The 17,317-nt window shown below is 48.2% G+C and overlaps 1 protein-coding gene across 8 annotated transcripts in view; it reads right to left on the reverse strand.

The window, feature by feature from the left end:
* ARNT2 (aryl hydrocarbon receptor nuclear translocator 2) overlaps positions 1 to 17,317 on the reverse strand; it is a 916,564-nt gene that overhangs the window by 618,660 nt on the left and 280,587 nt on the right. For all 8 annotated transcript variants that reach the window (XM_086957884.1, XM_086957885.1, XM_086957883.1 and 5 more), the window contains one exon: positions 13,372 to 13,585. In XM_086957884.1, coding sequence (XP_086814010.1) covers positions 13,372 to 13,585 — 214 coding nt within the window. The remainder of the gene's footprint in view (positions 1 to 13,371; positions 13,586 to 17,317) is intronic.

The following is a 17,317-nucleotide window of genomic DNA, read 5'->3' on the forward strand; positions in this document are numbered from 1 at the left end:
GAGAGACCGGTGAAGTAGGTCCGTGAACCACCACTGCCTGGGCCACTCCGTGGCGATGAGTATCATCCGAGCTCTGGACCGGGCCAGCTTGATGAGCACCGCCGGAATCAGGGGAATGGGAGGAAAGGCGAACAGAAAGCTGTTCGTCCAGTTGATCCATAACGCATTCCCCAGAGTCCCTTGTTGGAAGTATCTGGAGGCGAAGTCCCTGCACTTGCTGTTTTCGGCGGTGGCGAACAAATCTACGTCTGGAGTTCCCCACCTTGCGAAGACTTCTCCTAGTACTTCGTCGTTTATGACCCATTCGTGGTTTTCCTGAACCAGTCTGCTCAGTGCGTCTGCCTGAACATTCTGCACACCTGGCAGATGGGTGGCCGTTATCGTCAGTCCTCTGGCTAGGAGCCAGTGCCAGATCGTCTGCGCCTCCTGTGACAGAGTGCGCGATCTTGAGCCCCCCTGCTTGTTGAGGTAATACATCGTGGTGGTATTGTCCGTCTGTACAAGCAGAGAGTTGGTCTAGAAGGACGGAAGAAAGGCCTTCAGCGCCAAGTGAACAGCCCTGAGTTCCAGGAAATTGATGTGATACGTGGCCTCCATCGGGGACCACGTGCCTTGAATCTGTAGAGTCCCGGAGTGCGCTTCCCATCCCAGAAGAGACGCATCAGTCACGACAGTCTGCGTGGGAATGTCCTTGTGAAAGGGAACCCCTTTTAGGAGATTCTCCGCCGAACACCACCATTTCAGAGACTGAAGAGCATGCAGTGACAGGCGAATCTTGTCGTCCCAAGATCCTCTCCTCTGATCCCACTGGTCCTCCAAGCACTCCTGCAGCGGTCTCATGTGCAGCCGTGCGTGTGGCGTCAGGAAGATACAAGAGGCCATCGATCCCACTAGAGAAGACACCGTCCTCACTGTTGTAGATGGAGTCGTCATAAGAGCCTGAGCCTTCCGAAGGAGTGATAATCGTCGCTCTTCCGAAGGAGACACGCTTGCTGACAGCGTATTGATGGAGGCTCCCAAGTACTGTATGCATTGGACCGGAGTCGGAACAGACTTGGCCATGTTGATGTGCAGCCCCAGCTTGTTCAAGAGAACGCACGTCTTCTGGAAGTGTGCTCGTGCTTCCGAGAAGGAGGATGCCTTGATCAATCAATCGTCCAAGTTCGGGTAGACGAACACCTTGTTCTTCCTCAGGTGTGCTGCTACCACCGCCATGCATTTCGAGAATGTTCTCGGCGCAGACTTCAGTCCGAATGGGAGTACTGTGTATTGATAGTGATTGGTGCCGACTTGGAACCGCAGGAACTTCCTGTGTTTGTGTGCAATGGGCACATGGAAGTAAGCATCCTGTAGGTCTATGGCGCATAGCCAGTCTCCCTGTTGCAACTGAGGGTAAATCTGATGCAACGACAGCATGCAAAACTTTTCTCTGCAAATCCATTTGTTTGCCTGTCGCAAGTCCAGAATGGGCCTGAACTCGTTCTTGTCCTTCTTACGAACCAGAAAGAACCGGGAGTACAGACCTCTTCCTCTCTGAGACCGAGGTACGTCTTCTATCGCCCTTTTCCTCAACAGGATATCCGCTTCCGCCTGAAGCTCGCGCAGCTGAAACTGCGAGCTGACCGGGGGAATAGCTGGAGGAGGGCTGGTGAACCGAAGACTGTATCCATTGCAAACAATATTCAGCACCCACTTGTCCTGAGTAATTTTTCTCCACTCTGCCAGAAAAAATTGAATGCTTCCCCCTACCGGAGTGGGTAACAGATCCGGGGGAAGTAGGTTTCTAGGGCCTAGACCCCGCCTGGCCCTTGGGCGCTGGGGCCGACTGCTGGCCTCCCCTGCCCTTCTGGCGCTTCTGGAACGGCTTACGGAACTGGTGTTGCTGTTGCGATTGTCCCGAAGGCTGTCCCCGTCCTCGGCCTTGCCCGCCGAACCGCCGTTGGAATGGGCGGTACTGCTTCTTGGTCTCTGTAGGAGAGTAGGGTCTGCTATCCTATGGTCACCCCAATTTTTGCTTTTTGCTTCACTGGTTTTCGACTTACTGAGGCTGTGGGCCTGCTAATCAGACCCCCAGCCTGCTGTTCTCTCTCTAAATTTATAATACATGTGCTATAGGTACATACCACAATTGGAAATGGACTCCTTGTCAGCCCCTGTACCATGCACTATAGGTGCTCAGGGCATAGGTGCCACCAAGGCCTACCAGGGGCTGAAGCATAGCTTTTGCCACCCCTGGCTGGTTCTTAAATTAACACAACTGGCTGATCACTCAGCTGGGGCAAGTGGGTGTAATCACCCCTTGCTTAGATATAGTATACCTATATCTAAACCTATATCTGGACACATATATAGCCTGTAAGCCACTCCTATGGAAGGCCTCATCAATCCTGGAGGCAGAGTGCGTGGTTTTATGTGAGATGGAGCTCTGGCATGAGCTGAGCCTGTCTGCAGCTGTCGGGAACAACTCCCTAAGCTGATCCGGGATAATGCCATACCATATACTCTTAAGCGCCTTATAATCCTCGCGGTTATATAGCAACTTTGGTTTGGCTTTATCAAAACATGTCGTGTAAGGTGTCATACGATTTGGAATACTACCCCCTCGCCAGTTCTGGCGACGGGGGTAGCATTCCACCCTTCTGGAGGGATAAGACATGTTACTTTACTGAAACGCGGTTGATTTAAAATGAGCCTCAGATCCACAAAATGGATGCCTCTGCCACAGACACGGGTCTGGCCTCCTGCTGCTGACCGAAACTCAGCATATGGTGGCCTGGACAAAGAGTTTCCTGGCGCAGGGCGGTGTCAAACCACCCCAGACAGGAGATAGTGGATTGTAGTAGGGAGGTTTCAAAGAAACCAGACACTGCCTGGGGAGCACAAGGCTGCCCCTTGCATAATCCGGCCAAACCGGTTCTGGGGCCTTCCAGCCCCAGTCCCAGCGCGGCCTGGATCAAAGGAAAGGGGTGTAACCACCCCCTTCCTGGGTCCCACCCATAGGAGGGGACCTAGCAGGATGTCCAGCCCACCAGATACGAATAAGAGTGGGAGCAGTGCCAATGCAACTCAGATCATCCTGAAGAAACATAAGAAACGAATTCTGGACCCTTCGACTTTCTACACGACGTTAGAAGACTGAAGAATCTCCCTTGTGGTCAAGGAGTGACCACCCTGTGCAAACAGGCAACATCCAGCCCTCGACCCTTGCTTTGTTGCAGTTCCCGCCGGAACTCGAGCGACAGAGATCGACGAGATCAAGCTTGCCTGCCTTCTCCCTGCCCGATCCACAGTCCCTGCAGAGCTGAGACCAGTGGAGGCGACCGGAAGCGTGGGGCACGCCATCTTGAAAAGGCCACGAGACGCTGACCGTGCAGCCCACGAGTGACCCTCGCAGCTGTACATCGGGGTTTGAGAAGCCCCAACACCGAGCTCCACTTGCACCAAAGCTACCCCCTCCACACTCGACGAGTGCTGCGTGGGGCCCTTCTGCTTGTGTTGGCTCGACGCGTTGGCCCGGTCACTTGCCAGCTGGCTTGTGGCCCCTGTGCCGACGAAAACTTGAATACGACTTGCTTTTCTGGTTGCTCCAGATCTGCACCAGCTCCTGTGAAAAGGAGCCCCAAATCTGACCCTCCTGGTTCGAGTGATAAGCAATCTCCCGGTTCCGCGTGGATTGCTTTTGCCAAGTGCTGTTTGCTGCAATCTTGAAGCCGACGGTGCTGACGGCGAGAGCCTACGTGGGACAGATCGTGACCTGCTCCTGGACGTCGCAGATGCCCCAGAGCCCACGTGACAGCGGAGAGAAGCCTATCGACAACCACCTGATTGCGCCCGACATTGCCTGGTTCCGTCCTGGTTCCACCATGGTCACTGCTGAGTGACCCAGACTCTGTCCCCTCTGCTTTCAGGTACTTTTTTACTTCGATCCACCCTTGGATCGCACCGGACACTTCTGCTTCACATCGCCTGCAGCTGCAACAACTCCAAGCACCAAGAGCCTGCGTGTCAAAACCCGACGCCACTTCGACCCTGTGCACCCACGGCCTGTGGGTGAGGTAACATTGCAACGCCGGTGTTCCCACACTGGTACACACCTCTAGGGTCTGTGTCTAAAGTTTTGTTCCTCTAGGTTCAGCGGAAGCCTCTTTTAATTCACTTTGTGTAACTTTTACGCACCATTGACATTGCATTGGTGCAAGCCGCACTTTCCGTGCTGCACCCGTCTCCTGTGGGCTACTCCCGACTTCAGCATTGCTAGTCCTGACTGCTCCCAGCGAATCTCTAGGCCCTAGGCCTAACCACTGTTCGATTGGTATCTCTTATACCATTTTTTTAGTATATGGTTTAAGTGGCCACCAGCCCTTAACCAAAATTGTGCAACTTTGTATGTTATACTGTGCTTTTGATTTAACGCTTGTGCCCCTTTCCTCATAAAGAGTACTGGGGAGTAAATTAGAAATAAATACATATATTTTTATAATATATACTTGTGTGGTGTCCTTTCATTTGATTACAGGATTGTATGTGGTAAAACAGCTCGCTTAACACGACCTCTTAAGTTAAGCCTTTAAGGCTGCTTAGTCCATGCTACCACTAGGATAGCTTGTCTAACAAGGTTGACTTACAACCTGACATCTTTGGGGTTTGTTTGGACTGATACCCAGTGGTTCCAGAATTGGAAACACTACATATCAGGCCAACTTCTCACAGTCTCCTTAGGCTTCTCCAGGCCTACAGCCGTCAGCGTCTCGGCCTCCGCCTTCATGCGGGCCATCTCGTCGTCCGCATGCTTCCCGAAGAGGGCCTCACCGGAGAACGGTAGATTGGCTACCCTCTGCTGAGCATCCGGCTTCAGGGACGTAAGCCGGAGCCATGCGTGGCGCCGTTGGTTGACTCGGTGGCAAAATCCGTGAGCAGCCAACAGGGAAGAGTCCGCTGCCGCGCTGATGATCTGGTTTGCCACCAGCATCCCCTCACTCAGTACTTCCACGAAGTCTTCTCGCTGCTCCCGAGGTAAATGCTCCGCAAAGCGCTCGAGGGAGTCCCAGAGGGCACGGTCGTATCGGCCCAACAGTGCCGTGGCGCTCGCCGCTTTCATGGAGGTAGCGGAAGTGCCACAGACTTTCCTCCCCGCCGAATCCATCCACCTGGACTTCTTATCCGGGGGAACCGTGGAGGACGGAGTGGTGGCATGATGCTTGCGGGCCGCCGTCACAATGACCGAGTCAGGAGGAGGTTCCGTTCTTAAAAAGGCCGGATCCGAATCGGGGGCCCGGTACTTCTTCAGTAATCTAGAAGGGGCCGCCTTCGTCACCGCAGGGGTGAGAAACAGGGCCATCGCCGGTTCTTCCAGGCCCGGCACCAGGGGCAGGAGAGGACGAGACAGATGTTTCTGATGTAAAGTCTCAAAAATGACTGATGTCTTCGGAGTGGGCACCGTCAGGGATATGCCCAACTTCGCCGCGCCCCGTAAAAGGACGTCATGGAAAGCCACCAGGTCATCTATCGGGGACACTCTCGTGTCCGGTGACCCCGATAGGGTGGGAGAATAGTCCCTGGTCCCCGAGGACCTCGTGTGTGAGCGAGACTCGCGCCTCCTACGGCGGTGTCTCGACCTCGTGGATGATCTGCGTCGCGATCTCTCCTTCCTCCCAGAGCGAGAACGAGACCTGCCTGCACGTGGACGCTCCTTCGGTTTACGTGGAGGGGTCTTCCTCGGTTCCTCACGGGGTTTCGTCGGTTCCTCCCGGGGTTTCGGTTTCGGGGTCCCCTTAGGAGGAACAGGTAGGGACGGCAGGGAAGTGGACCTCGGAGGAGGAACCTTCGGCTGCGGGGTGGCCCATGTGGAGGGACCGGAGGTGGAGGAGGGTCTCCTGAAGGCAGTGGAGGTTTGGGCTGAGGATCCTCCTTAGGAACAGGAGGAGGAGGCGGAGTCCTGGGCCGAGAAGGTGTGTATACCTCCGAGTACACCGAGCCCGGTGACCCTTTCGGCGAAGGGTGCGGAGAGCCAATCCCATCAGCAGGCGACCGCTTCCTTTTGCGTCCTCCGCTCGAAGCAGCATGACTCCTGGGACTAGAATCCCTCTTGCGTCGTTTCGGAGAGGCTGACCGACTCCTAGACGCTGACCGCTGTCTGCTGTGCGCAGAGCGACGCTTCTCCGGCTTCGAACGACGCTTCCTTGACTCCGGCGTCAATCGCCGTCTCCTCGGCGTCGACCCTCTCGTCCTCGGCGTCTACCGTCGACTCCTCGACGTCGACCTCCTCTTCCGTGACGTCGTACGCCTTCTTCTCGACGTCGAGCGTTCCGTCTTAGACGACGAACGTCGCCGTCTTCTCGATGCTCTCGACGTCGAGGAGCCCCTCGACGTCGACCGGTGCCTTGACGTCGATCGACGGTGTCGCCTCGACGGCGAGTGTCGGTGCCGCTTCGACGGCGAGCGTCGGTGCCGCTTCGACGGCGAGCGCTGATGCCTGTCACTTTTCCTTCGACGTCGGTATGAAGACCTCGACGTCGGTATGAAGACCTCGACGTCGACGAAGACGATGACGTCGACGTCGGCTTCGACGGCGGCTTCTCCTTCGACGTCGAGTCATCACGTCGTCTCGACCCGGAGCCCCGGGGAGAAGGGGAGCACACCGCCGTCATCCCTCTCGACGTCGTCGTCGATGCAATCGACGTCGACGGAGACCGGGACCGTTTGCCGGACTTCCTGCCCCTGGGGAGCCCCCCAGGGGCCTCGGCAGAGGGAACCTTCCCAGCCTGCCCAGACCCACCTGCGGCCTGCAGGCGCCTCTCCTCCAGGCCATAAAGCCTGATCTTCATCCTGTCCCTCAGAGTGCGAGGAGTGAACTTCTGGCAGATGGAACAATCTTCAGGGACATGATCCTCAGGGAGGCACACGATGCAGACATCATGGGGGTCGGTCTTGGCCTTCTTCCTCCCACATGCTGGGCACTGAACAAACAGGCCAGGCATTTTAGGGTCCTAAAACGCCTAAAACCGCACAAAAAGGAAAAGAGAACACCAAGAATTAAACTGCAACACTTTTAGAATTCAAAAGTGTCAAAAAAATCCAATAAACCCTTGAAAAAGGGAGAGCTCAATGCCAGGGTCCTGTAAGCAGGAGCCGGAAAAAAGAACTGAAAGTAGAGGGACCTGCTATGCATTCTGGGATACTGGGAGAAGTTCTGGAAAGTTCTCTTAAAGGCACAGTATCCTATTTAAGCCACATAATGGCAGCCTATGGGGCTTGTCTGTCCCTACCTTCCTCTCTATCATTCCTGAGTCTTTGACTGGGGGAGGCAGGTTTCTCTATGGTAGAAACTAGCAGGCTGTACTGTGTGTGGTGTTTTTTTGGTGGAATTTCTAGTTGAAGTACTGGACAGTGTAGCCTGTGGATATAGGCTGCATTATTTGTCTTTAAATTCTCTCTTAAGTGTCTTTGCAGTTTCTGCATTATTTTCGACAACTTAAGAGATTATTTTTGATTGCCGGGGTCCACGCACATGGGCGGGACTATTCACTAGATTATGACTATACACAGAGATCCCCTACTACAGAACTAGAAGGTCATGAAGAGGACAAAAAGAACTATGCCAAGCATATATATTATGCACTAAATTAGAAAAACATTTTTACAGCATCTTACACAAACGGACAAACCCTGGAGTACTCAAAACGTTCGTTTGTGACCTACATCATTGTGAAAGTGTTAGCGTAATCTTCATTTGTAAAATAACATACAATGAAGGAAGATTAACAATCACGTCCAATCTACTCTCATAGTCCATTCATCCTTTCCCTGTGCTAAATAAACACTACTTAAAGGTCAAAAATACTTTCAAACGACTTGAAAAGCCCAGCAGTAGCAAGACACTAAGCATTGTTAGAAAGAGTAACATCGTATCTGGACTTAGTCTTTTAGTAACGCTGTTTGTGCCACTGGTGATGTCCTACAGAGACATCAGACATCAAAAGCCTTTAACCGATCATTCTACTAGTGATTGATAATATGTACTTTTTAGCAGTAGATCCCAACCTGTAGCCATTGAATTTCATGTTAATCAAAAAATGCTGTAATTCAATGAAGGCTTCTCTGTAGAAATTAAAACAAAAACCATGACACGTCTTCCAGCCTATATATAGATAGCTTTCTTGTATTGCTCCATGCATGAACCAGTGAGCACAGGCTGGATCTTATGTATACAATGAAACACAACAACCAGGAAATCAAGTTTTCATGGATTTGAGAAAAATTAATGAAATAGGGCAACTACACACCTCATTGTGTAGGAAGCCCACACAAAGGAATACTTTCCTCAAGTACCCTAGTCATCACCATTGTAATCACGAAGATAATCACATATTTGGACAACTCTTGAGATTACGACAGAACTATCAAAAATTATTATCTTGAGGAAACCCACACTCTATCCAGAAAATTGAAAGAGAGAGCCTACTGATGAAGGACGGCCCCTTAAGAGAGTGGGGTACAGCCTCAGAAGGAATTTCCTAGAGTTAAAAAAAAAGGAAAACACCTGAAGATTGCAGATGTCAGTATATTTGAGACTTTGAGCAATCCTAGTAAGAAACTAATTCTAAGGAATTTATGTTTTCTGACCATCCAGACCTTTCAAGTCCAAAGTCTATGTTTACTTTCATAAAAGCAAAATATATGCGGGCTCCCTTGGGACATACATACACAGGTTCATCTTCTAAAAGAACCTTGACTTAAACCCAAGACAAAGAAAGACATCCGAATAGACTTAATGTGGGGTCACTATGTTCTAAGCACCACCACCACGTGCAGCAAAATGTTTAATATGGGCAGATACAGTAAAATCCTATGACACCACACCATATGTTGTTTCAAAAACGTGCTGTACTACAAAAATTGTCTATGCAGCAGCTACTAAATGGGCAAAACAAAAAGCAAAGAGACACATCGTACAGAAGACTAAAATGTACTCCTGGTAGGAACATTACTGGGTTAAGAAGCACAATTGTAAGTATATGAAATAGCTTGCAGAACATGTCTGCATCAAGAAAGTGTTGCAAGCTATTGCATATGAAGAAAACTATTGGATCCACACGTGGAATGAAGGACTTTAATGAATTGCAACCTCTGTGTCTCAAATAAACAATTCCTTTCACTAATTTAAGTGCCTTATCTCACCAGGTAACTGTTGCATAACAATGTAGCAACCATTTCTCAATCAATCATGTGGCACTTACATAGAGTGGCTTATCATCCGAGATAATATTTTGGCGCTGTGCTGCAGGTCTTAGTCGAAGAGCCAGGTCTTGAGTCCTTTCCTGAAGTGGGTCAACAAGGGTGCGGAGGTGGAGCGGGATGGTGTTCCAGGACTTGGTGGCGATATGGGAGAAGGAGCGTCCTCAAGACCAGCATCAGCGCATGCGTGGAATCTGTGCATTGGCAAGGTGAGCAGAGGTTCCTGGAAGGTCGGTGGAAATTCAAGCAGTGGTTCATGTAAGCAGGTCCTTGGTCATGGAGACCTTTGTAGGCGTGCATCAGAAACTTGCATTGGCATCTCTTCTGGATAGGGAGACAGTGGAGGTCCTTCAGGTGCTTGGTGATGTGGGTCCTCTTGGGTAGGTTGGGGATCAGTCTGGCTGCAGAGTTCTGCATTGTCTGGAGTCTTTTCATGATATCGGTGGTAGTGCCGGCGTAGAGTGTGTTGTCGCAGTCGAGTGGGCTGGTGAGGAGGGCCTACATCACCATTTTCCGGGTGCTGATGGGGAGCTACTTGAAGATTTTGCGGAGCATGTGGAGAGTGTGCAAACAGGCTGAGGAGACAGCACTGACATGACGTTTCATGGAGAGTTCGCTGTCCAGGATGATGCCGAAAGTGCAGGCATGATCTTTCGAAGCGGGAATGGGTCCGAGTTCCGATGGCCGCCAGGAGTTGTTCTAGTGTGGTGTGTCTGCCAAAGATCAGGACTTCGGTTTTGTCCATGTTGAGCTTCAGGCAGTTCTTCATCCAGGCTACGACATTCTTCAAACAGTTGTGGAAGTTTGTCTTTGTTGAGGTGGGGTCCGCTGAGAGTGAGAGGACGAGTTAGGTATCGTCGGCATAGGAGATAATGTTGTGAGATCTGACATGGCTGCGAGTGGTGTCATGTAGATGTTGAAGAAGGTTGGGCTGAGCGGTGAGACTTGCGGGGCGCTGCAGATGATGTGCTTGGGTTGTGAGGTGAAGTAGGGGGAAACAGGTTTTCTTGGTGCGACTCGTAAGAAAGTATGCCATCCATCGGAGAACGTCATCTGTGATTCTAATCTGGCGCATTCGATCAATGGGTGTGTGGTGGGAGACAGTGTCAAAGGCTGTGGAGAGGTCAAGCAGGATCAGGGCGGTTGATTCTCTTCTGTCGAGTTTCTAAACCTTGGTAGATCCACAAACATGAATAAATTGTGAGCTGTCTCATAGTGATTTCATAATAATAGGTCATTATTCCTTGGACACGTGTTTTAACCTCGGTTAACTAGGATTTAGATATCTTATAGGATTTTTCTAAAGTGCACTTACAGCAAATAGGATCTCTTGAAGCCTCATAGCAATTCTTCAATTTCACTTCACTCTCCTCACCGAGGTCTCTCAAAATTGGCTATCAAAAATAAATGAGACTCCGTTTTCCCCAAATATTTTACTTTTTAGGAAATAAGCAGTGCTGGAATCCTAGTAACTATGACTCCAAGCACTAAACTCATTTCTATGCTCACAACCCACACTAAGAGCATTTTATCAAGGCTTGTTTTTTTCTGCAATAGTTTTCTTAGAACTTTATTGTCGAGGAAGTTGCCAGGCCTAAAATCTAAAAAAAACACAAACTGGGTAAAAGCAAAACATTTTAAAGCCTGAAATTGCATGCATTGCCTCATTAGTCCCTGTCAACTAATTTGTGTTTGGATGTGTTCCTTGTCAAAGAGAAGAATGTTGCACTCACAGTGAAGTTAGCCAATCGCTTAAGATGGCTCAAACACTGCTCCATGCTGTATGTTGTAATAGGCGTCAGAAAAATGTGAATTATAGAATAACAGAACAATGGCTAAAGATGGTTGGCTGAAAGCTCCAATGAGGCAGTGCATTATACATAAAATGTAAGTAAAATCAAAACGCCTTGGCTCACGCCCTATCAAAAAAAAAAGTCCCCTGGAATTAGTAGTGGAAGGATACAACTCATCAATTCAGAACACTACCAATTATATCAACCAGCTCTTGTCGCTGCTTACAAGTCCTGAGTGATCACCCCTATTACTTCTACTCGCGGCTGTGTTGTCACACCCTATGTATAGTTCTACTATTGTTTACTTTATGTGATTTGTAATTACGTGGTGCTACAGTGGTCAAGCTGTGATGTGTGAATATGCTAGGACAACATAAGAGGTTGTCACTTGTGTGTGGCTATACTATCAATCTTGTGTGTGGTGTGACTTTTTGCACATGCATGAATTGAGACTGTTTCATTGGCTAGATCAAAAGGTCATCGTAAAGCTATACATTTAATTTCAAAACATTATTTTAGTAGTAAGAAAACACAAATAATATTGTAACATTGAGGATAGAGAAGGTCTGTTGAGACACATATGAGCCGGAGATTATTGGACGGAGCGACCGGGAAGGCTAGCATACGGGAGGCAAAGTACATGAGGGTAGGGAGGACAGTCGAATAGAAACAGAAATGGTACAAGAGGATAGCAAAGAAGTGAGTACAGAACACCTGCAGGAAGGAAGGACTAAAGTAGACTGACTGAAAGAGGAGGGTAGGCGTGGCACACAGTGACACCTTATAAGGGTGGAGACAGTGAGGGTTGTGGCATTAGCAATACAGACAATGGTAGGTGGCAATACCTGCATCAAATGGGAAGTAAGAATGTGACGGCTGAAAACGCGAAGGAAAGCCATGGGGAAAGGAAGCTGCAGGAAGGAGCAGGAATATTCAGATTCACATTTTGACATATTACCAGCATCATCTGACACCAGTGGAGTTGTGTCCAGATAACTATGCTTTACTATGCTTAACTTTCTACAAGTCACGATGTGTGCACACAGTAATACTGCCTCCATTTTCTTTTTTGTCTAGGACAAAGCATGCAAATTGAACTACTCACATACATTATGATTGTACGCACCTGAGTGAAACCGCAAAAGACTTGCATGCATGACTGATAGACAGATCTACCCACTGGTGCATTTTAAAAATCACATCTTTACCCCTCATTTCTGCCTATTGATTATGGATGGTGATCTACCTGTTAAATGACAACAGATATGATTGGATAGTTTCCTCCCCAGTCAGTGGCACTGTATTGTAAACCTTGGCATCTGTTTACTCTACTCAATGAAAATTAATGTGAAGCTTGACCCTTGCTTTCACTACTCTGACTTAGAATCTTGGCCCGCATTGTTTGGCTCCTTGAAAAAGCTCTGCTTGCGAGCCCCGCTTTTAGTGGTACTAGTTGGCGGAGCTGAATCTATTTCTTTATCTACCAGTTCAATAGAAAATAAGATCTAATTTTGCAATCCCTGCAATGTGCAGTTTTACACTTTTCAAGATGGCGGCTGGGGCAGGACATGGGCAACACTTGGCTTAACTTAGAACCATCCCAGATATAGACAGAATTATTCATTGAAATTGTGATTTTGTCACGGACCATGGGCAGACACAAGCATAAATCTAATAAAAGCACAAATGCAACATACACTCGTTCTAATACTGTCCCTAATACAGCTCTTGTCCTGATGCGGACTTGTGCACCCCACCACACAGACTACTTCACCAGTTTATTGTACCCACATGACGAAGGAAAGCCTTGTGCCACCAGTGAAGGACGAGCAAAGAGAAAGCAAGTGACCCAATGCACCACATCATGGCTCGGCACAAACTGCACGGGAACAGCTCCTATTACGAAAAGGACCAGCACGTTTGCCATAGCCCAGTCAGGCCAAACAGCCAGGCTGAGGCCTTGCGGCAACAGAGAATCTACTAACAACGAGCATCAGTGTAGTAGAAGAGCAGAGCTCAACAGAACGAAGCGGACTGTGAAGGCCTGAAAAACTGATGCATGGGAGACTAACATACTGCTCCCGTTACAAAACGCTGCCAATGAAGTTTACTCACTGGGTAGGGCCTGCTAGTGCCTCGAAGCAACGCGCCTGCCTCTGCTCTGCAAGGCAGTGTGGCGAGGAAGGGGGCATGTTGTGTGGCACTGAAACACTTGCTTTCTCAATCTGATCCACACAGTCGGATCTCGGAGATACATTCACCACCCTAACATGTCATCATATAGCGCCCCTGACACTGTCAAAATTATTCATTAACGAAAATAAAGTATGGATAAAAGAGCCACCTGTTCTGTCAGAAAGGAGGGTTTATAGGCGCCGTCGGTGGATTTATTTCCCGTGCCCCTCATGGATTTCATGTGCGACACGGCCATGCGCAGGATGGTGAGTTTGTCAGGCTTGCGTGCCAGTGCGCTGCAGGTGGGCACCATGTCAGACAGCTCTGTGATGTATTGTGTCATCTTATTCCTCCGACGTCTTTCAATTTCACTGTGATTCTCTCTGAAAGAATCAAACCAATAGAAGAAAAAAACGGAAGAGTATAAGAACAGCAGTTCATCAAGCCAGAGCAGCACCCTGCCTTAGCACAGCCTGGCAGTCGCAGAGCCGTGGCACGTGCGCCTGTGCACGCTGTGTACCAAGCCTGGTCGCCACTGTGTGTACAACGTGTGGGTGCCGTGTCCTGTCACGTGTGCAGTTGATGAGCCTCTAAGGGGGAACCCTACTGGGCTAGCAGCATGTGTGCACCTCTGGGGTTTGGGGGATAGCCTGCGTGCGTATTTTCATTCTGTGGAATCTGGGTGTCCCGTGTACGCAGTCTTAGTAAAATGTGAATGTACTTTGCACTACGAGCAGTGCACAATGCCTGTATGGGTTCTATACATGTCCCGTCCCGCATGTGTACTCTCTTGTATGTACCAGTTTCTCAAGTGGCCTCTGTTTACCTTATAATATCTGAAGTCACTGGCTGTGTGGCTCCCAGTATGGATACGTGTTGCCTGAATGAACAAGCTGCATCTGCCTGTGACGTGTATGCACGATTGTATTGCCTGGATGTGTTACCATCCTGTGCATGAGGTGTGCCTTTGGGTTATAGTAACCAATATATATATATTTGCCATCGAACTGTGTTGTGTATGCACCATTTGCACTTTCCTGTGTTTCCTACCTGCCATAGTATTGTCTTAGTGCACCATAAGTGCTATCTATCTGTGTAGTCTAGAGCCCCAAATGTGTATTCTAGTATATCAAGAACGCAGATTACCTGCCTTAGTATGCCTCTTCATGTTTAATTCACGATGCCTGCAGTGTGCAGTCCATATGCCTTGGTGACCCCTATCGTCAGACCTGTGCATATTTTAACGATCAGTGTTTGCTAGTCTCACCACAACCCGTGTGGTTTGAGGATTCTAAGTGTGCTATTTTCTACACACCAAAAGGAGTGCCCCTATGTTCCATGTGTGCATAGGTCTTGCCCTGTTTGCCATTCTGTGTGTTCTAGTGCCTTGAATGGGGCACTACGTGCCTCCCTGTATCTCCTACTGGCCTCATGAGCGTATGTGTATGCAAGTGGTAAACGTGTAGTGTGCAGCTACGATACTTGCCTGCATGTAACTGTACTCCAGTGGTACTACTTGAGCTTTGGACAACATAGACTTTCGCTGTATTTAAGTCCTGTTCATCAAGGAACATTTGCCAAGTAAGGAGACATCAATCACCTGAATGATGCTCAACCATTTCAACTCCAAACTGAACTATCATATTCATCTCTTGCCCAAGAGTGCCATCTACTGTCCCAAGAGAAGTGCCAATAGACTACTGAAACAGCTCGGTCACCAAACCACACAGACTCAGGCTGGGTATGAATATATTGGTCCCATCAACTGGTAAATGGTGCACTTTGAGCAATATTCGAAGTACAACATAAACCATACACCAGACACGATCCATATCAAAAGAGCAACAAATGTCATTTAAAAGCTGCATTTTATCTCCAATGCAACACGAGTTCCTAAATTTCAACATAACTTTACCCAGCGCACACACAACTCCATGAGCATCATCATGTTTAACAGGTCTCCATCCAGTCAGAGGCAGCATTTGCTACACCTTCAGCAGCTACACCCAATAATCAATTTGAACGCCTCATAAAAATAAAGCATTTCTAAACCCCACACCACTCTGTAAAAAAAACTGGAACTTAAAGGCAACCTGACCCAACAAACACTTCAAACACCTCATTATGAGGTCTTATACTCATTAGATATGCTTGAGAGCAGACACTAGTTCATCAAACTAACCTACAACACACCATCAACAACCGCAAAACAGCACCTTGTTACTTGGAATCCAAAGAAGACAACAACCTCAACAAGATCGGTCAGCCTACTCCTGCGACGATATTAGCAGCTACACCCACAACATAAAATCGAGAAATGTATCATAAATGCCTGGTCACTTGGCAGAACGTTCATTTCTCATCTGGGACATCAAAGTTCAAAGAGAGACACAAACAGCCAAATTAAGCGCCCACACTAAAACATCAGCCATAATTGCTTTGAGTGATATAAGCAGAAATTGTGGCATTAACAGCCTGAATTACACTAGCAGTCACAATCTGGTGAGAGCCATTGTCACGTTGGCCACAAACTACCTCAGTCATCAAAAAATGAGCAAAACCGTGACATTCTAAAACAAGACGAAGCGTGCCACAAATAAGCCAACAATTTGAGCACCTTACATCAACAATTATAACTGCTGCACACACCTCCGTCGCCTTCCTCTTCAAACAGGACATGATATAAGACAACCAAAATATGTTTGCCCTTTCTGTGACAGCAACGGACTTCATTGTTCAGACCTGAGCTAGTCCATCAACACCTCAAAAAGAGGGAGAACAATAGTCTCATCCAACATCTGCTATCATCTACAAAACAAGCTCTGTCACAGCAAACTTCAACAGAACACGACCACATTAGATACACCAACCGCCTTTAAGCAAAGACATGTCACTCCACAAGACGAACAGCCAAGATAAATAATCAACTGCCCCAATATACACACAACAAACAGCTACCAAAGTCATCAACTGTCTTAAATGAGGCATCACCTGGATCAGGAGACACAAATTGTTCCTAGAGCAGATATTTAACTGGAATAGGAACAAGGCATGTGAGGAATCACCTTAGTCAAACTGATAAGGACTGACATATAAAGTGCTATCTAAATAATGAAACACTGATTAATGTAAGCATGTACTGTGCACATGGTATAAATCAGTTAATGTGATAGATATAAGTGTTGGTGATGTGATTAATGTTTTGTTGTCTTAGGCTGTAAGTGTAGTAGTGGCAATAGCACTCAGAAGGCAGGGTTTACACTATGGAAAGCGTCTTCACTGAAGAACCAAATATATATTCCATACCCTAAAACCTGTGTTCTGATTGGCTCGGTACACAGCGCCACAGATTTTCACTGTCTTAAATAGAGACTGAAATTATACCTGGGAATAAAGGGGGACTTGGGTATAGTTTGGGCACAAGACTTCATATAAATACTGTTTGAACTTTAGAACTCCGATCATTAACTTCTCAATCAATCTTAATTGAATGATTAAGGGCGTGCACTTTTAGATGCACATATCATTGGTTAACACACTGTCAAACAAGAAGCAATGTGAACAAAATAACTGTTGCGCTATGCTTATAAGTTCTTTATTTGCCAGTCTTTACTTTCATTAGGGAACTTCCAATTACTAAACAGTACCTGAACGTCTTTGGTTAAGAGATATCAGAAAATCTTTAGGGACAGGAGATGTCTCAAATGCTTCAAAAGTAGAAAAAAAGGGGGCACTGTTCCTTAGCAATGTGCTGGCAGAAGGCCCGAGCACACCCTTCCTAAGTCACACTACCATGAGCATTTTTCTGAGAGATTGATACTCTTGCTAACCCTTGCAGCATATAAGTACAAGATCATGCAGGACCAACCCAACCACTTGGAGCACTCAATGAGTGCAAGCGAGTGCAACCCAACCACTTGGGAGTACACGATTGCAAGCGAGTGAAACCCAACCACTTGGAGCACTCATGAGTGCAAGCGAGTGAAACCCAACCACTTGGAGCATTCAATGAGTTCACACGTGTGCAACCCAACCACTTGGAACACTCAGCTACTTATGCACCCCTCCTTTTGGGTGATGCAACTCTCCCTTCACTGCAAACTGGACCATCAATC

Source organism: Lissotriton vulgaris, chromosome 2_1, assembly GCF_964263255.1.
Source record: "Lissotriton vulgaris chromosome 2_1, aLisVul1.2, whole genome shotgun sequence".
Lineage (NCBI taxonomy): Eukaryota > Metazoa > Chordata > Amphibia > Caudata > Salamandridae > Lissotriton > Lissotriton vulgaris.